Source organism: Hyla sarda, chromosome 1 (genome assembly GCF_029499605.1).
Source record: "Hyla sarda isolate aHylSar1 chromosome 1, aHylSar1.hap1, whole genome shotgun sequence".
Classification (NCBI taxonomy): domain Eukaryota; kingdom Metazoa; phylum Chordata; class Amphibia; order Anura; family Hylidae; genus Hyla; species Hyla sarda.
In genome coordinates, this window is record NC_079189.1 from 234,238,765 (window position 1) to 234,260,035 (window position 21,271).

A 21,271-nucleotide genomic window follows, 5' to 3' on the forward strand; every position below is an offset into this window, starting at 1 on the left:
TGAGCGTATGCACAGAACTATATGAGCATATGCAGAGAACATAATGAGCATATGCCCAGAACAAACTTAATGAACGTATGCACAGAACAAATGCTTGTACAGCATAACTGCTATAGGCGTATACACTATAGAATATGTATATACTATAGACTATGAGCATATGAACAACCTTAATGATATGAGCGTATGAGCTAGAACTGGAAGAAGCACTTTATTTGCGAAATGGACGTTGTTCGTGCGGTTGTTTGTTGAGCACCTGCATCACGCATTCTGTTAACCCACGCTGCTGTATGAATAAAGAAGCTTGATACGCAAGATTGGTGAGCTGCCGTCTTTTTTCTTCATACAAGTTGTATCTGTTGGACACTTTGGCTTTATTCACAAGTCTGTGCACCACCATAGAAGCAAGCTACAGCAGGTGACTGTGCCAGTACTATACAGGTGTAGAGGAGGTTGGAGTACTTCCCACCCAGGATCAGGCTGCAGTGCCAGTTGAACTTTCTGCCATTTTGTTAATGTTATGAGCATATGTACAACATAAATGCCAGGGGCGTATGTACAATATAAACGCTAAAAGCGGATGCACGTATAAATGCTACGAGCGTATGTACAGACAATGCTACCAGCGTGTGTACAGTATAAATGCTACGTGTGTATGTCCAGTATAAATGCTACGAGCGTGTGTATAGTATAAGAGTTACGAGAGTAACCCACGGCGTGGAGGACTGGAACAGCCACGGGTTCTTTAAGGTACATCCGCTCCTCCCACAAATACAAGCTAATGAATTAGCCTTCTCACACGTATTTATATGTGAGAAGGCTAATTCATTAGCCTTTATATGTGGGAGGGGTGGATGTATCTTAAAGAACCTGTGGCTGTTGCAGTCCTCCACGCCGTGGGTTCGTCACGTGACGTTAGCATGTCAGCTGACCGGAAGGAGGAAGTGGCGTCCGTCTGGATGGACTAGTGTAAGCAACAAACATCTTCTATCCTGAACGATACCAAACTACTAAGCACGGCCGCCACGCCCCCTCCCATAGACATGAATGGAGGGGGCGTGGCGTGGCGTGACGTCACGTCCCCAGTTCCGGAAACCAGGAGATTCAGCTGGAGATTCAGCACCCGCATAGAATGCGGGTGCTAAAGGGAGATCGCGGGGGGTCTCAGCAGCGGGCCCCCCGCGATCAGACAAAATATTTTTGCCCAGAATACCCCTTTAAAGAGGTACTCCAGTGAAAAACTTTTTTTTTTTTTATATCAACTGGCTCCAGAAAGTTAAACAGATTTGTAAATTACTTCTATTAAAAAAATCTCAATCCTACCAGTATTTATCAGGTGCTGAAGTTGAGTTGTTATTTTCAGTCTGACCACAGTGCTCTCTGCTGACACCTCTGTCTGTCTCAGGAAATGTCCAGAGCAGGAGAGATTTGCTATGGGGATTTTCTCCTACTCTGGACAGTTCCTGAGACAGACAGGTGTCAGCAGAGAGCACTCAACTTCAGCAGCTGATAAGTACTGGTAGGATTAAGATTTTTTAATAGAAGTAATTTACAAATCTGTTTAACTTTCTGGAGCCAGTTGATATGAAAAAGAATGTTTTTACCCGGAATACCCCTTTAATCAAACTTGGTGAGGTTGAAGCGATTTTCTTCATGGTTTGTTATTGTTGTTTTATTTCATGTCATATTTTATTTTATGTCATGAGTGTCATGGAAAAATTGTGTTGAAATAATTTTTTAAGGCAGCGCAATGATGGTGAAGATTTGTGCCTAATTGCACTTATTTGCACCTAAATGCAAAAAGGCGCAACTGATGAATTGATGAACACTGCAAAAAAGTAACCATGAGTTTTGGAAAAGGTTTTCACCGAATTGTGCATTTAAAAGGCTCAACCACTGAACTGTGATAAAATATGATCCCAACATAACAAAAAAAAAAAAAAAAAAACACTGTACACTCAATGATAAATTCCCACCTAAGAGTGCCCATAGAACACAAAGATTCTCAGCTCACACGTTTATTAGAATCATGATCCTTTTACGGGAATAGATGCCCAGAAAAGTTCTGGTTTAACTTTACATGCGCTGTCTCCATAGACTTCAATGCACGTCTAAGCAAAGTCCAGAATTAGAAATTCTGCAAGATTTTTTATATTTGTTTTCTAAGTATTATTCTTATTATTATTAAGTAACCATATGTGCAGCACCTTATGATGGCGGGATATTATTATTATGGGTTTTCTGCACTATGGTTGCAACTCCTTTCATACCAGGACACCATTGTTAAATTCTTCCTGAGCTAAGAAAATGGGTATGCACTTAAAGCGTTACTGTCACTAAAAACAACTTTTAGCATGTTGATTAGACAAGTCAAAAGTTGCTGATCGCACTGGGTCTCACTCCTGAGACCGCGATGGTGAATGGTTAGCCAGGGAAGCAGGCAGCATTGTGGTCTACTTGCCGGCCTCCTGCCTGAAAGATCCATACATTTCTCTGCATAGGCTTCCCCAGAAGTTTTGACATGCCTGACCGACATGCCAAAAGTGGTTTTTAATGACAGTTTTGCATGAGGATTATATGCCCCCATTTTATTCAAAATCTAAATACAAAAGGCAGCCAAAAGAAGAGTTCAGAGAAATAATGCAAATTTTGAATATTTTGTGATGTAAACTCACATATACATTGGATACTGGACATTCTCTTTTGGCTAATTTGAAGGCAAAATAGGAAACTTGATAGATGTCAGGTCTTCGTTCCTGATTAGGTTCAAGCATGTACCCTGTAAAGACAAAGTGATGGTTACTACTGAGTTACCACAAGGAAACTATCTGACAATTACAATCTTTGAGGTCAAGGCGTTAGCATAGTTTGCTATGAACTAGTTCATATGTCCTTGTCAGATCAAAGGTCATAACAAAGGCAGTGAAGTTATCATGAAAAGAAAGTTGAGAACAATTATCAAAACATCACTTCTTTCATTTTTCACAGGCCTTTTAAAAATTGAAGAAGCAATTTGGTTGCTATGAGCAACTGCACCTCTTTTCCTCTACACAGGTTTTGATAAATCTCCCCCATGGACCCTCATCCATTTGATACTGATGGTCGATCCTTAGGATTGTACCAAATAACTTCTTTATACAGTCATGGCCGTAAATGTTGGCCCCCCTGAAATTTTTCAAGAAAGTCAGGTATTTCTCACAGAAAAGGATTGCAGTAACAAATCTTATGCACATGTTTATTCCCTTTGGGTGTACTGGACTAAACCATAAAGTGGAGGAAACACAGCAAATTGGACATAATGTCACACCAAACTCCAAAAATGGGCTGGACAAAATGATTCCCACCCTTTCAAAATTGTGGATAAAAAAGATTGTTTCAAGCATGTGATGCTCCTTTAAACTCACTTGGGGCAAGTAACAGGTGTGGGCAATATAAAAATCACACCTGGAAGCAGATAAAAGGAGGGAAGTTCACTTAGTCTTTGCATTGTGTGTCTGTGTGTGCCACACTAAGCATGAATAACAGAAAGAGAAGAGAAGTGTCTGAGGACTTGAGAACTAAAATTGTGGAAAAGTATCAACAATTTCAAGGTTACAAGTCCATCTCCAGAGATCTAGATTTGCCTTTGTCCACAGTGTGCAACATTATCAATAAGTTTGCAACCCATGGCACTGTAGCTAATCTCCCTGGGCATGGACAGAAGAGAAAAATTGATGAAAGGTGTCAACGCAGGATAGTCCGGATGGTGGATAAGCATCCCCAAACAAGTTCCAAATATAGTTAAGCTGTCCTGAAGGCTCAGGGAGCATCAGTGTCAGCACAAACTATCCGTCAACATTTAAATGAAATGAAACGCTATGGCAGGAGACCCAGGAGGACCCCACTGCTGACACAGAGACATAAACAAGCAAGACTACATTTTGCCAAAGTGAATTTGAGCAAGCCAAAATCCTTCTGGGAAAAAGTCTTGTGGACAGATGGGACCAAGATACGGCTTTTTGATAAACACATCATTCTACTGTTTATCGAAAACGGAATGAGGCCTACAAAGAAAAGAACACTTTACACTTTACATGTTACTATTGTTCAATGATAATAAAAAAAAAAAAAAAGAATCAATTATCCGGCACTGCTAGACTAAGGCAAACGACACTGATGTGGTGTAGATGAGGCTGACTGTCCTGTAAATTAATCTCTGGTAGCGGTGGTGCAAATCTTATAAGTGACAAGCAAATACAGGAAATGAAGAAAGAAAGAGCTTGCACTCACCATCCAAAAGATGTGCTTTATTTACTTCTTGTCAGGCATGACAGGCTGGCGGGAGTTGGAGGCAGGTGGGGAGAGACCAGGACAGACTGTTTCACGCCGCTCGGGTGCTTCTTCCAGTCGGTAAAGAAGAACTACCGGCTGGAAGAAGCGCCCGAGCGGCATGAAACAGTCTGTCCCGGTCTCTCCCCACCCGCCTCCACGCCCCGCCAGCCTGTCATGCCTGACAAGAAGTAAATAAAGCACATCTTTTGGATGGTGAGTGCAAGCTCTTTCTTTCTTTGTTTCCAGTTATTGTTCAATGATGTTTTGCGGTTGTTTTGCTGCCTCTGGCACTGGGTGCCTTGAATGTGTACAAGGCATCATGAAATCTGAGGATTACCAACGGATTTTGGGTCGCACTGTACAGCCCAGTGTCAGAAAGCTGGGTTTGTGTCTGAGATCTTGGGTCTTCTAGCAGGACAATGACCCCAAACATTTGTCAAAAAGAACACAGAAATGGATGGCAACAAAGTGCTGTAGAGTTCTGAAGTGGCCAGCAATATGTCCAGATCTAAATCCCATTGAACACCTGTGGAGAGATCATAAAATTGCTGTTGGGAAAAGGCGCCCTTCCAATAAGAGAGATCTGGAGCAGTTTCCAAAGGAAGAATGGTCCAACATTCCGGCTGAGAGGTGTAAGAAGCTTATTGATGGTTATAGGAAGCGACTGATTTCAGTTATTTTTTCCAAAGGGTGTGCAACCAAATATTAAGTTAAGGCTGCCAATAATTTTGTCCAGCCCATTTCTGGAGTTTGGTGTGACATTATGTCAGATTTGCTTTTTTTCCTCCTTTTTGGTTTAGTTCCAATACACACAAAGGGAATAAACATGTGTATAGCAAAACATGTGTTACTGCAATCCTTTTTTGGGAGAAATACTTTATTTTCTTGAAAGATTCGGGAGGTGCCAACATTTATGGCCATGACTATGTAGAAACAACAGATTATGCAGTGATTTGCCTCAACCCAGGTCGCTACAACAAGAGTAGGCATGTAAAGAAAAGTATTATTCTCCCACTCCCCTAAAACTGAAGCTGAAAAAAAAGCTGAAATTGCACACTTTCAACAGTTGTTGGTGCTGTTTTCAATGCAAATTTTTAATAGCCAGGGCAAGAAGTAGATACAAAAGAAATAGTATAAACATCTCCTTCCTACTCCCCTACTTGTGGTAATGGCTTTCACAAAAAAAAAAAAAAAAAAAAAAAAAAAAACTGCACATAACCACTTTATTTTTTCACTCTTCATAAATCACAACAAAAGTCACTTACTAATTAAACAATGCAACTTGTGGTCATATCGAGAATTGTCTGGTATGGTGAAACTCCCATCACAGATAGCAACTTGACTTTCTCCAAACGGAACAGTGAAAAAGCAAAGCTTGTATAATAGGCAACCCAAGGCCTGAAAAAAGAAAGTAATATACAATGATTACTCAATAAGAAGGTAACAAGGCCACAAGTCATACTGCTATGAGCGATCCAGGGGGGTGGTATTATATGAAAATATATAGCTACAGGATCAGGAGATTAGGTAAGTGGTCACTAGGCTGTAAATAATAGCCACATAAAGCCTATATGTGGACGTTAGGGAAGAATAATGCCAATTTCACAGTAGGACTGCAAGTCCAAGCTGACAGCAGTTGGGCCAGGATTTGTAATATAGATGCAAAAAATGCTTGTGTGAACATGGCCTTAAGCTGGGCTGTGCAGCGTAGCTTCAAGGGGTACTCCGGTGCTTAGACATCTTATCCCCTATCCAAAGGATAGGGGATAAGATGCCTTATCGCGGGAGTCCCGTTGCTGGGGACCCCCGCGATCTTGCACGCGACACCCCGTTTGTAATCAGTCCCCGGAGCAAACACGGTGCCGCGTACAAACAGGGTGCCGCGTGCACGATCACTCTTAGAATATTTTATAGCATGTCCAAACAAAAACATGCAGTCATTGTTAGAAAGAAATAGAGCAGTGGTCTCCAACCTGCAGACCTCCAGATGTTGCAATACTACAACTCCTAGCATGCCCGGACAGCCAGCGGCTGTCCAGGCATGCTGGGAGTTGTAGTTTTGCAACATCTGGAGGTCCGCAGGTTGGAGACCACTGAAATAGAGAATAAATATAATACATGGCACAGACTGGAGTAAATGTACCTTTCCCAACCTTTAGTAACAACCCCAACACACACGCTTTACACGTTCTTGGTAGTCATCTGGGAGCTTTTTGCACCTGTGTGCATATGGTGAGCCCCATATGCAGCAAAATGCACTTTGTGTTTGACATCTTTCTATCATTGTCAAGGTTAAAGGGGTACTCCGATGGAAAACACTTTTTTTTTTTTTTTAATCAACTGGTGCCAGAAAGTTAAACAAATTTGTAAATTACTTCTATTTAAAAATCTTAATCCTTCCAGTACTTATCAGCTGCTGTATAATACAGAGAAAGTTCTTTTCTTTTTGAATTTCATTTCTGTGGGACCACAGTGCTCTCTGATGACACCTCTGTCCAGGTCAGGAACTGTCCAGAGCAGGAGAGGTTTGCTATGAGGAACTGTTCCTGCTCTGGGCAGTTCCTGACATGGACAGAGGTGTCAGCAGAGAGCACTGTGGTCAGTCAGAAAATACATTAAAAAAGAAAAGAACTTTCTCTGTATTATACAGCAGCTTATAAGTACTGGAAGGATGAAGATTTTTAAATAGAAGTCATTTACAAATCTGTTTAATTTTCTGGCACCACTTGATTTGAAAACATGTTTTTCCACTGGAGTACCCCTTTAACTTTAGATTTGGATCAGACCAGTCTTTGCTCCCCACTAGCATCTTACAGCCTTGGGTTGGAATGACCTGTTGCCATTTTATTGATCATCACTCCATGGACCACTTTTGGTAGTTCCTAACCACTGAATACTAAAAACACCTCGCAAGACCTACAGTTTACTGTGATCAAGTGATCAAAACTTGTCTCTTAGAACCCATTCATACTAGGCCATCATTGTGCAGTACGCACCGAAATTCTGATGCAATAGCCTCCCATTAATTTGGGGTTCTGATACACCATTCACACTACAAATCCCAGATTCTGCCAAAAGAATGAACAAGCCCTTGGAAATGTATTGCAGTCTATGGAAGCGGTGCATTTCTGAGGGGTTATACAGATGGAATCTCTGAGTGGAGATTCCATAGAGTGAACAGGCCCTTACACTTGTCCATTTTTCCTGTTTTTAACATGACAACTTTAAGAACTGACTGTTCGCTTGCTTCCTATTATATCCATTGACAGGTGCTATTATCACAAGATAATGTTATAAACTTCACCTGTAAGTGGCTTCTATCTTATGACTAATCGGTGAATAGCGGTGGAATCCGAGAGATGGGGAAGGTTTATCTTGTTGTATTTATGTTATTCTATTCCCAAATTTAAGTTAGAGATACCTTATGGACACCTGACCAACGTACCTATATGAGCTTCTCCAATATCCCCTTCTAAAGCCATGGGTGTTAATATGAGTTGGACCCTATTTTGTGGTTACAACAATCCAACATTCCCATTTTACCTAAAGTTGTTTGAAGAAGTTGAGATTAAGACTTTGTGAGGGCCACTCAAGTTCCTTTGCAGTAAACGTATCAATCCATGTCTTCGTGGCCCCCAAATGTGCAAAGGAGACAGTAATACTAGAACATAAAGATGCTATTCCAACCCCTACATTGTATTCTTTTACTTGTTTTTCTTTATATTTTGGGATACTTCATCCATTTACGGATAGAGTACTTTTAGTACATAAAAAAGAACATCATTTATCTTCTAACAAGAGTCTGCAAATGAACTTACAATCCTGAAGTTGGAAACTGAATCAGTGCGGACTGGGGAGGCATCAATTCGGGAAGTCACAGAAATGGTTATAGCTGACACTTGACAATATGTGATAGATGGTGACTTATCATGCCTAGGAAAGACTGCCTCATTCTTTAATCATTAATCAGATTTATTTGTGTCATTGGAACTATTCTTGGTCTTTTTTGGAGAGTTTTATGTTTTTAAATACCGGTTATGCTTTAGCCAGTATTTATGGATCAGCGACAGTGAAAACTTGACCTGGCTCTCGGCAGTTCTTTTCTGGGAGAGTGAGAGGTCTACTGCTTTAAGTTTATATTACTTCTAGATGTTTCACATCACATTAATAGCTCTTACAGTTGACATGGGCAGATGAAGCAGACTAAGAATATGGAAAATGTGGCATATTATAACAGTGCTACGATCAAAGATTGACCATCTCACTACAACTTGACTGAAACACCTGAACACAATCATTAGAAGGGGTGATATCCGGTACATACACATACTTATGGTCATATACCATAGTTTAGCTTGTTGATTTTACTGTGTATGGTCATTTTTCCTCCAGCTAAATTCAAATGAACTTATGCAATCATAAGTTATTTCAATGCAATCAAACTTATTCATATGAAAGAATACTGCGCATATAGTCCATTTCATACATAACCTGTATAGAATACATGAAACCCATTACTGATAAAGGCACACAAGAACCCTTTTTAGTTGTCTTTAAAGCAGATGCCAGCAATAGCAATGTAACAGCTGATCAATCTGCAAGGCCACGTGGAACCAGCCTTAATGTTAGTAAACTTGATGGCAGGAACAGGAGTAGGTCCAGCTGTACAGAGGAAAGCTGTGCCAGACATACAAGGCTCCTAAATCTATTACTTACCATGTAAGGCAAAGAACACATTGTTAAAACCCAAATATGCCGGATTTAAGAACATGTCACCTCTGTGATGAAATGCCATAAATAGGAGTTTGCAGCTCAGCTGATTCCCCAATTATGTTTATGCTTTTCCAAAGTACAATTTCAGATTTGGAACCACGTGTGAAAATGAAGGAAAGTGACATCTAAGTAAAGTTTACTTCATACTAGAATTCTGACTTTTATTTGGATTGACAAGGGACTGATTGTGGTTGCCATTTTGTTTGACAGTAAAGGGCAGTACAAGGTCATTAAACATAAAGCAGCTGTATATGTGCTTTTTTTTTTAGAGATCCATTCTATATATATATATATACAAAACATGTCACTGTAGAGGAGCACCGTGGCGTAAGGAATTCAAGATCCAGCTGGGTGCTAAGCTTCAGAGTCAGACCAAGTCCTCAAACAATATCCGGAAAAGGTGGAAGCAGCACTCCAATGATCGGCAAAATCAACAACGTTTATTCACACATCTGTAAAAAGTGACGTTTCGGCTCTCACTGCTTGAGAAAGGCTCTAGTGTGGAGCCGAAGCTTCACTTTTTACAGATGTGTGAATAAACGTTGTTGAATTCGCCGATCAGTGGAGTGCTGCTTCCACAGTTTCTGGAGATATATATATATATATATATATATATAGTTCAGGAACTCCGTTCCCACATGTTCCTGCAGGACTTGAGCCCCATATATATATATATATATATATATATATATATATATATATATACATACACACACACACACACACATAAATACAGGGCTCAGGACCATCCTTGATCTTAGGCAAGTTCCCACACTTTTTGACATCTCATGTCAGTGAGTTTTCCCAATGAAACAAATGCTAGAGCAGAAACGTGCAAAAAAATGTCTTGAAAATTTTTTGTTTACTCTTCCCCCCCCAATCACCACCTTGTCCCTTCTGGGCCACTTCTGTGCATATTAACCAGCTAAGTTAAATATATCTTGATAATAATCTAGTGAATTTGACAAGTCTATTAGAATGGGATTAACACAACAATCACATAAAGAAATGCTCCAGCATGAAAACCTTGCATACATTGCAATTTTTCATATGTTATTACCATATATCGTCCTCTCAAAAGAAGGAAATGTCTCTTTATATCCTACAGAGTTGTGCATCATTCTTTATATATATATATATATATATATATATATATATATATATATATATATATATATATATTATATTATATTATATATATATATATATATATATACACACACACCCTAATATCAGACTCCTAGTGGCCACCTGCTCAGCTGACTGAACAGTCTGCATTGCTTTCCGATGGGGAGTGACAGTGCCTGGCATTGCAGCTTGTCCCACTAAAAGTGAATGAGACAAGCTGCAATACCAGGTACCACAACAACTGAATGTATGCAGCTGTGGCTAGTAAGTAGAGTCAGACCCCTTTTAATCTGATATCCTTAGGATAGTCCATCCATATAAAAGATCTGGAAGTCTCCATTTAGGGTAGGGTCACACATAGCATATCCACAGCAGGTTTGCTGAAATCCAGCTTGCAGAATATGTGGTAATGTAGAAGAAAAAAGAAAGACCGTGTACATTACCCTTTAGGTAGCTAGAAAAATGTCTTACCCAGTATCACCCCTTATAGGTAGCCGCTCACCTTGTAGTAGAATAAGTAAAGCACATCACCTCAATATAGAGGTACACTGATGGAGTCTGCTGCTCAGCCGGAAGGTCTCCAGGAGTCAGAGAAGTCTGTCCTGTAGTAGTATGCGGAGGAGATAGGTAACCTTAGATTCCAGGCGCTGCCAACTCAAAACATCAGAGTCAAGATGTTTCTTGTGAAAGATTCAGGCTAGGATCACTTTTATTGTAGCAAAAATAATAAAACAATATGGATGACGAGTTTTGAGGGCGACACCCTCTTCCTCAGATCAGCATAACAGTAAAACTGTTTACAACACATTTAAATTACAGTGTGAACTGGCACCAAACGGGATGTGGGAGTGGCCCAGTGGTCAAAGGTCATAGTATGCCATAGTAGGTAACACAAATAACAGTTGTACAGTACAATAATTACAGTGGATTGTATATAAAGAAAGTCCAAAAATCATTCTTTAGCTTGAAGAAACGCCGATTCTTGGTCAATCAGGAGCGTTCGGCAGCACTGTAGAACCACAGAATTGCATCCCGCTGTAGCGCTGTGGTTGCTACGGACGCGTTACTAAGTGCCGTGGTCACATGTTGCGGCTGGACCAATGGGAGAGGGGAGGCGACGATCACACTCTGGGAGTGCTCAGCTCAGAGCGTAGGTGCACAAGAGCATACCTGCAGCAGTAGCAAAATTCCTGCAGCCTGGTATATGGTATTGGTTTTCCAACCACTGCAGGTACACTCTTGTGCGCCCATGCTCCCAGAGTGAGATCGTAGCCTCCCCTCTCCCATTGGCCTGGCTGCAACACATGACCGCAGCACTTAGCAACGTGTCCATAGCAACCACAGCGCTACATCGGGAAACAATTCTGTGGTTCTACAGCGCTGCCAAGCGCTCCTGATTGACCAAGAATCTGCGTTTCTTCAGGCTAAAGAATGATTTTTGGACTTTCTGATGATTGTTTTTTGTATTGAATCTTATTTTATATACAATCCATTGTAATTATTGTACTGTACAACTGTTATTTGTGTTACCTACTATGGCATACTATGACCTTTGACCACTGGGCCACTCCCACATCCTGTTTGGCGCCAGTTCACACTGTATTTAAATGTGTTGTAAACAGTTTTACTGTTATGCAGATCTTAAGAAGAAGTTGTCACCCTCAAAACGCGTCATCCATATTGTTTTATTATTTTTGGTACAATAAAAGTGATCCTAGCCTGGATCTCTCACAAGAAACATCTTGGCCCAGATTTATCAAAATGTGTGAGAAAAAAATGGAGTGATTTTCCCAATCCCAACCAATCACGGCTCAGCTTTCACTTTACCAGAGCTCGTTAGCTGAGCTGTGATTGGTGGTTGCTAGGGGAAAATCACTCAACTTTTTCTCACACAGTTTGATAAATCTGGGCCCTTGACTCTGATGTTTTGAGTTGGCAGTGCCTGGAATCTAGGTCTATCTCCTCAGCTTCCGGAATAGACTTAAATGGGTAGCAACATAATCCGCTTGCAGAAGTCCGCAAGGGGAATTTCAGCTGCGGGGAACCCGCTGCGGAAGTGCTACATGTGACCCTACCCTAAGATGTTTTACTTTGCCTGTCTTTCTTTTCTTGGGTTCTTCAAATTAGTTAAATAGACTTTTGATTATATCAACATTATACAGTTTGCTCTGCAATACTACCTCTAAAAAGCTAAAACAAGGTATGAATCAAGAGAAGAATGTTTTTCCTTTACATGAACCCTGCAGCTTTTCACATTCCCAACAAAGAACTGTCATAATTTAGTATGATATACAGTATGCGTCCATACAGCATTACAGGTCTGAACAAATCATAACCCATTACTGATAGACATGAAGGTGTATTAACAATATCATTTTGGTGACCTGGCTGTGTGTCATCTGCACTAAGCAATGGAAATTAATATAATTGAAAATAAAATTCCCAAATCACAAAGTCATCAAGTATCCACTGGAACACCATAACAATGGCCACACACACACGTGCGGTACACTCCATTCATTCAGAGGAAAGCTTTCCTCCATGCTTGATGGGTGTTATCCCCTATCCTGTGTAAAGTGCCTACTTTAAGAATATATAGGGGTACTGGTGTATAAAATGGTTTTAGTTTTACACAAACTTCTTTCCACGATTTAAAACATTTAGAAAATAAACACCATTAAAACAGGCTGAAGTATTTTTTCTAACATTTTGTTCCTTCTGGAAAGAAAAAAATAATCCAGCATTATTCAGGTTTTATCTGTGTATTTCAAAAGTGTTAAACTCGTCTCAATATCATTGGCAGTGAAAGGGTTAATGCCACGTATTCAGCGTGGCCTCCTAAAAGATGACATACATCTCCAAAATGATAAACTATGCACTAAAACTGAAATAAATTTGAAAAATAATGAATGTCAGGGTAAAAATAGCATTACTTGTCAGTGCAACAAATGGTCCTCATCTATATTAATATGATCTATTTCTTACCCATATATCAGCCTTTGTGGTAATTGGCTTTCCCCCATAAAGGTTGATCATTTCAGGTGCTCTGTATGAAAGAGTGGTATATCTGGAAGACAGTTCAAGTGAAACAGGATTATTGAAATAGAAGTGACCGGGCTGCATTTCCCAATAGATCAGTGGCAAAGTATCAAAACAACTGTGTCAAGTACTATAGTCACCACGTGTATCAATAGGAGTTTCTTCTTGATTAATTTATTATTTTTACTTTAAAGGAAACCTGTTAGCTCCATTATGCTGCCCTCTGTGATAATCTCCGCAGAGTAGTGACAGAGAAAAGTCAGACTACTGAAATCAGCTTATGTGCTAATGTGAAGAAGTTTCGGAGAACTTAGGTCTAATCTTTGTAGCATGTGACCAGCGCTGTGAAGCACGAGTTCAATGTATTATAGGGGTTTTCCGGGCAAAAACATTTTATCCCCTATCCAGTTTCCGAAACTTCTTGGTTTCCGGGACTGGGGACGTGAGGTCACGCCACGCCCCCTCCATACATGTCTATGGGAGGGGGCCTGACTGCCATCACGCCCCCTCCCATAGACATGAATGGAGGGGGCATGGTGTCACATCCCCAGTCCCGGAAACCCGGAGGTTTCCGAAACTGGAGATTCAGCACCCGCATATAATGCGGGTGCTGCAGGGAGATCGTGGGGGGTCTTAGCAGTGGGCCCCCCGCGATCAGACATCTTATCCCCTATCCTTTTGATAGGGGATAAAATGTTTTTGCCTGGAATACCCCTTTAAGGAGATGAATACTAAAGCCATACATTGATCTCAAAGGCAGACATGTTACTTTTTCCGTGCAGTTCCACTCAGTACAGGGCCTCCCCCATGCTGACCACGGCTAAAGAGTATGGTATAGAAGCCAACATCTCATAAGTACATTGGACTTCTGCTACAAAAATAAAATAACTTTACATTAGCACATGAGTAACAAATCCCTGGAATCAAATCAGCATGATGGAGCGATACGTTCTCTTCATAAGTGTTGTTCAGTTTTTAGTAATAAAAAAAAATTAAAATTTACTCTGTGTATAATGTTTGGCAGATTTCTGCCATACTTAGTTTCACTTCCTCATCATTTTCAAGATCTCTGCTAGCTGTCAGTGGGGGAAATATTCTCTGGCTAATAATGGACATGTTGGCTGTCTTATATCATTTACATAAGTTCTGCACACTGTCACTGCCTGTTACCAACCACATTTTATTCCCTGCCTATCATTTATGATAACCGTTTCATTTTACAAAACCTGAGAAAAGATTTTGGAAACAAAAACAATTAATCTTATATCCAGAGTATAAAAAGCCAAACTTAATATATCTCAAAGCCAGGAATTTGCTACACTTTTATTTCATTTAGGTCATTATCTGTAAGCTACGGTAAGTATATTAGCACTAATCTCTCTTATGCTCCAATAGTTTGCTACAATGTATCAGTAAAGATAAATGAATCAGGCTGTTTTTACATTTTTAGTTGGGTAAAATATCAGGAATGTTCCAATTCAAAGCTGAAAATATGAAAGTGGCGAGAAATAACTGAAGCAGAAAATACACTGGAAAATTACACAGCTTATTATACAAAAATAAAAAAAAACTTCAAGCACCAGGCTTATAGCCATATAAAACCACCAGGCAACAGAAAAAGTGCTATACAGGTCCTGAAGGAACCTGATGTTTTCTCCATACAGTGCCAACCGCCAGGCACTCCAGGGATCCGTTCTGGGACCATTAAGGTTTAACCAGATTATAAAGGATGCAAAACGCAGACATTAATGTTTGCAAAGACATCAAGTGAAGTGTTAGATGTACAGAATGTCTTATCTCTACAGGGGCAAATGGCTGTTTGGACAGCAGGTTCCCTGTTCATCAGATACATTTTAAGGTAAAAAATATGCATGCTATAAATACTTTATCGATACTGGACAATGGTACAGTGGAAACAGTGGAGGTGAAGGTACAGATAAAGAAGTTATAGCACTCAGTGCCAGTCTGCTCCACCAAAAGCCAACAAGTTGCTAGTTAGTATTGGAAAGTTACATGGTATCTAAAGATGAAGGTGTAATTGTAAAACATGGAAAAACTGATAAAAGTTTAGAGAATAAGGCTAGCTTCACATTGCTGATTGCATCCCACCTGTTAAGGGTCAGATCAGCTTTTTTTTTTCCTTGAGCCTAACAGACCCTGAAACAGGCTGAATGCAAACCGATTCTGCAGGGTCCCAGCGGACCCCATTAACTAGCATGAGGTCTGCCGTTGATCCGGTAATTTTACAGGTAATTACTTAACGGAACTCAACCTAACAGAGCATGACAGCAGTGTGAACAAGCCCTTACACCAAAATAAATGAGTAAGGAAAATCTCAGTGATGAGGAACATTTGTCAAAACTAAGTATATATGCTAACACGCGGTCGGAAAATGTGGTAAGCTTTCATTTATTTTTAAAGGATGGGAACATCTTAAAAAACAGACTCTCCTTCTGGTCCCCTGCTGGTCTCTACTTCCTGAACCCTAAAGGTCCCTAGAGAAAGGACACACAACAACTACAGACAATCACTAGTTGGAGCAGGTCCCTGCTGGGGCCTTTGAGCTGTTACATCAGCCATCAGTGAGCTGCGTATGTCTATTTTATTTGTCTTGAGTGTTTTCAGACCTTGAAAAATGTAACGTTGAGAAGCAGAAAATGCAGGGTTAATGGTAGTAATGTAGAATGCTGATTCAAGGATCTGTCTAATCAGAAGTAGTAATTAAAACGTAGTTAATAAGGAACTTTTTCAGCCTATGGGGAGAAGTCAATATTTCAACTGGGTCTAGGGGTGCATTTGGACATGGTAAAATAGGATATACTGTAGATGAGAGGCATAGTGCACTTTATTTTAGGGCAGAGAGCTAGACTCTATATAAGTGGGAATATGCTGGTGTATTGGGACAGATGTGGCTGCACTCTATATGGGGCTTATGTGGGTGATACTGAACTCTGGAGCTAACAGCATCTGTGGCTGTGACATTATTTGCCTCCAGTAGCCAGAACACTAAGGGGCCAAAGAGAGCACCTCATAATGCAGGACACAGAAATGTACCCCTGCAAGCTTGTATTTATGAAATACTACACACAAAGAAGGGACGAAATACAGCGAAGAGTGTTAAGAGCCAAATCTGACGATTAAATCTTATTAAAAACATATTTTAGCAAAACAACTATTGTAAACATGTTACTAGGCGACAATAAATTCCCTATTTGTTTTATTATAGATAAGTTTGATTTATTTTGATGACAAAGGAAAGGTCAAACTGCTGAACATTAACACTATAAAAGCAATTTCAAGCGAAAAGAAAATAGCGGAGCACTCACCAGGTCAGTAAATGGCTTCTTAATTGATCATGTCAATCAGTCGGGATCCATGCAGGGGAGGATGGAATGGACGCAGGGGTACAGGGAGCGTAAACGGTCCGTCACCGCTCCCTGTACCCCCGCGTCCATTCCATCCTCCCCTGCATGTATCCCGACTGATCGACATTATCAATAAAGAAACCATTTACTGACCTGGTGAGTGCTCCGCTATTTTCTTTTCGCTTGATGTCATTTGCTGTTGATGCTTGGTGTGTTAGCACTGAATTTGCTGGTTTCCAGGGATTGTGTGGATCAGGTGTCCATCCATTTGGGTTCTATGCAACGTAAGGAAAGGTGCTGAGACCAATCTTCTATGTGTATAAAAGCAATTTCCATACAGAGCTGTTCCAGCCAACAGACAGAAGCATCTTCAAGCCATTTCTATATTGAACGTTCATCAACACATGACATGCTGAAAACATGCTGACAAAGACATTGATGTCTGGAAAGGTTTACAGAAAGCAAATGTGTTTTCAGGTCTTTCTGACAATCAACCATAAAAATCATTGGGAGGCCAGGCACGGACATTTCCCGATACATCTACAGGGCACAGTTACTGAATATAAACGGAAAGACAAAGAAAGCACAAGGTGGAAGAAGTGTAAACTGCAGGGAGAGCAGAAGTATGGTGTGAATGTCAGGATAACAGTATCTTACAAGAGAAATCTAAACACACTAAGATACGGTATACATCTACAGCGGTAATCACTACCAGGATGTTTCCAGAACATCATCTATGGAAAAATCATTGTGGGTACAGATGGAAGTTTTACAAGTGATTCGCATGCCATGTTTTTCAACACTTAACTTAGTTGGAAAAAAAAACCATACAAGGTCATGGATATATCAATGTTTTCTGGGAAAAAAAGCAACATGACTTACAGAGATTGAAAACATTCAAGAAACAGTAATGTAAGAGTTATGATTAATATAATGATGAATTATGTTATTTTGGAAATTATCTGACTGCAACGTGAGGTCACAAAGGAGTGTTGCCACTACTATCCATGAGGCATTTGGCTACAATTGGCCATTGAGGTTTGTTTTGTGTTCCTTTATCAGTGGCATGCCATGTTACTGTGCAGAGTTTTATAATTGGTTTTGCTTGTAAGGTCCTAAGAAAATTGGCTTTGCTTGTGGCTTAAATGCCTCATAATGAAATATTAAAAAACTGAATTAGATGTTAAACATGTGAACATGTGTATCGAGCTAGCTTTAAAACCGTTAATCAAAACAAAGTTCATTTCTTTTTGTGCCTCTGGCAATTTTCATGACTAATGCTGCAGTAGAGAAAATGAGGAACTGTAATAAAATATGTTTCCAAGCTTACCCTCATGATTGTTGTACATGCAAACAGCTAGCAAAGAACTCCACAGTCTATTTATAATTTATATAAAAACTAAGTACTGTATGAACAAAGCTAAGTTAAAAGTTGGTCCTGATTAGGGGCATTGATGGGGGGGCTGGGGTGGGGCTATTGGAGTTGAAGCTACAGGTCCATGGCCCCCGATGGGGAATTCAGGATACTGGCCCCAAGGGGAAAGCTGCCTGTCAGTGTTTAAAGAGTAGCTCCCACCATGTGAAAAAAAATGCTTCTGTCCCTGCCTATTGCCCACCTATCCCTAACCCCATCCTTGCCTTTAAAAAGGTTTTTACCACCTTAAAAGTATCTTTTTGTCTATCTGGTAGTGTGCTCACTTACCAGGCAAACTTTCCCAGCAGGCACAACGTCACTGATGCCTGCTGGGGGGGGGGGTGCTGACTTCCGCCCTTAGCTCATCTATGCTGCGCTCCCGTCGGGAGCAAGCATGGATGAGCGGTCAATAGCACGGGGGTCTCCTCCTCCCTGTTTAGCAGTGTAGTGTTATCCGGGGAGGAGGATTATAGGTGCATCGCCCACCTGCTATGCTATTCTACACTGCCGAGACCCGGGACTGAAACAAAGTACCGGTAAGTGAAATAAGACCTCACTTACACGTACAGGACATGTACAGTCCTGGAGCATCAGCGCAGCACTGAGACTGCCACGCTGCCTCCATACTGAACATGCTGAGAGCGGGGCCAGCAGGCATGCGAGGCCAGGCAGCCAATGCGAGCAGCCCAGGCGTTCACATCGCTCGCTCCCACCTGTCTGATTGACAGGCAGGGAGCGAGCCCAGGCAGACTGAATTCAGACCAAATGCCCGGCCAGGATCAGTCCGAATTCAGCAGTGATGTCACAGCAGGCTGCAGCTGGCCACTAGGAGGGAGACCTATAGTGGCCGAATTTCAAGTGCAAAATAAAATAATTTAAACACAAAATAAATAATAGAAGTATATTAGAGATATGTTGTAGTACATAAGTACTACAACATATAAAAAAAAAAAAATAAGTTGATGACAGTGCCCATTTAAGCCACATGAAGTGTCGGCCCTGCATCTTACACTTGCAATGATCATAGGTGCCTGCACTGTGGAGGAGAAAAGGACATGGCCCTGCTGTTTTGCAAGGGAGATTGCTGTGCTGGACAGGAGAAAAGTGTGTGATTTTTTTGTAAACCTGGCACAAAGGGGGACATATATGGTTACTGGGGGAAAGGGCTACCTAACTACCTGGTTAGCTAGCTGGCTACCTACCTAGCTAGTTACCTACTTGATTACATGTCTACCTTGCTACTTACCTAGGAACATACCTGACTACCTTCCTAGATAGCAAGCAAGCTACCTAGTTGATTACCTACCTGGCTACCTACCTAGCTACCTACTTCACTAACTATCTACCGGGCTACTTACCTAACTACCAATCTATTTATCTACTGGGGAAGGGGGTTAATCAATCTACCTACCTAGCTACCTCAGGATGTATTTACCTATTGGGGGGGAACTAACTCCTGTGGGACATACCTACCTAACCTGCCTAGTGTGGGGATATACCTACTAAATGAAAGACCTACTAACCTATCCACAAGTGGAGCATTATTATAGTATGTGGGCTTATAGATCCGGAGAGGTGGGAAGGGCACTGGAAAAATGCAGAGTCTAGGATGTTTGTTCTGCAGATGCAGATTTTCTTTTACATTTGTATTATTGGTCTCAGTATACCGGATTTGTTCAGTAACAGTACGGCTGGTAATATGTATGGTGATAATATTCCTCCTTGTAAACTGGTATTATTGGTAATATTGGTCTTTGTATACAGGATTTGGTCAGTAACCGTATGATGGTAATATGTACGGTAATAATATTCCTCTTTGTATACTGGTATTATTGGTAATATTGGTCTTAGTATACAGGATTTGGTCAGTAACCGTATGATGGTAATATGTATGGTGATAATATTCCTCCTTGCATACTAGAATTATTGGTGATATTAGTCTCAGTCTACATCAATATGGTGGTAATATGTATGGTGATAATACTTCTCCTTGTATACACTTGTTATTTGGTAACGGTATGACTATCATTTAGAGGTACTATTGCATATATGTTACATATATTGGCAGTAGAGAAAAAGAGGTAGCCGGCACTGGTATTATTCAGCCGCGTTCCAGTGCTCAATCCTTATGATAGCATAGAAGTGCAGGTAAATGTTGAAGAAGAGATGTCTACACTCACAAATGCAGGTAAAATCCGGTACTTTATTCAACGCAGAACATCAAACAGCAGGTGAATAGCATGGGACGCCAACAGGAGGTGTGATAGCTATTTCGCGCTAGCTGGAATAAATACTCCTACTTGCTGACGTAGGTGAGGCGTTTACAAATGTGGATTAAAACCAGTGTACAAACACTACACAAATACACATTAAAAACAAAGACTATGTGCAAAGAAACATACAAGACTATCTATACAAATACACTTAAAGGGGTATTCGAGGAATTTTTTTTATTTGACTATGCTACAGGGGCTGTAAAGTCAATGTAGTTCATAATATAGTGTCATTACCTGTGTGTGACGGTTTTCTCACAATTCTTCTGTGATTTTCACTTCAATATTTATTTTTACCAGCATACAAAATTACTGTTGTATCGGATTTTTCCCAGCTTGCAATGCGGCCGAGACCTGACTCACTAGTCAGCTGATGACAGGGAGCCTGTCTGCTTCAATGGGTGGAGGGATCACTTGGTGGGAGAGAGATCAATCTGCAACAGCTGTAGGCACCCTGATTGAAAACACTGATTTGAATGTATGCAACTCATTTATGTTTCAATGGGTGGGGTGGCTGATGTGTGGGAGGGAGGAAGATGGAATTGTGGGATTTGTAGTAAAAAAAAAGAAAAATAAAGAAAAGTCAAACAGGAAATACCAATTCACAAACAGCTAGCCACAGTGTTATGGTAATCTCACAACATAGCCATTTAGCACCAAGACAAGCGCAAATGCTTCCTAAGCATGTCCATTACTGCCTGCCAGGTACATACTAAAATCCCCTTATGGTGGATAACCCCTTTAAGTCCAGTCTGTCATTTAAACCCAAATTGCCTTCTGCCCGTGTACGTATTATCCATCTTGCCTCCTGCTGCAGCAGCACCTTGCACTTATCCATCCCTTCTTTTGCAAATACCCCCTCGATGACGAAAAACATAAGATATTTAGGATTACTATTGTGCATTTCTACCATATGGTCTATTAATCAAGTAGACTTTTTTTTTTTTTTCAGAGAATGCACATTTTCT

At 40.6% G+C, this 21,271-nt stretch overlaps 1 protein-coding gene across 5 annotated transcripts in view; it reads right to left on the minus strand.

Annotated features, from left to right (window-relative positions):
• BMP2K (BMP2 inducible kinase) overlaps positions 1 to 21,271 on the minus strand; it is a 213,696-nt gene that overhangs the window by 66,641 nt on the left and 125,784 nt on the right. For all 5 annotated transcript variants that reach the window (XM_056568953.1, XM_056568951.1, XM_056568952.1 and 2 more), the window contains 3 exons: positions 13,198 to 13,279; positions 5,577 to 5,709; positions 2,676 to 2,779 (listed from right to left, as the gene is read on the minus strand). In XM_056568953.1, the coding sequence (XP_056424928.1) occupies positions 2,676 to 2,779; positions 5,577 to 5,709; positions 13,198 to 13,279 (319 nt within the window). The remainder of the gene's footprint in view (positions 1 to 2,675; positions 2,780 to 5,576; positions 5,710 to 13,197; positions 13,280 to 21,271) is intronic.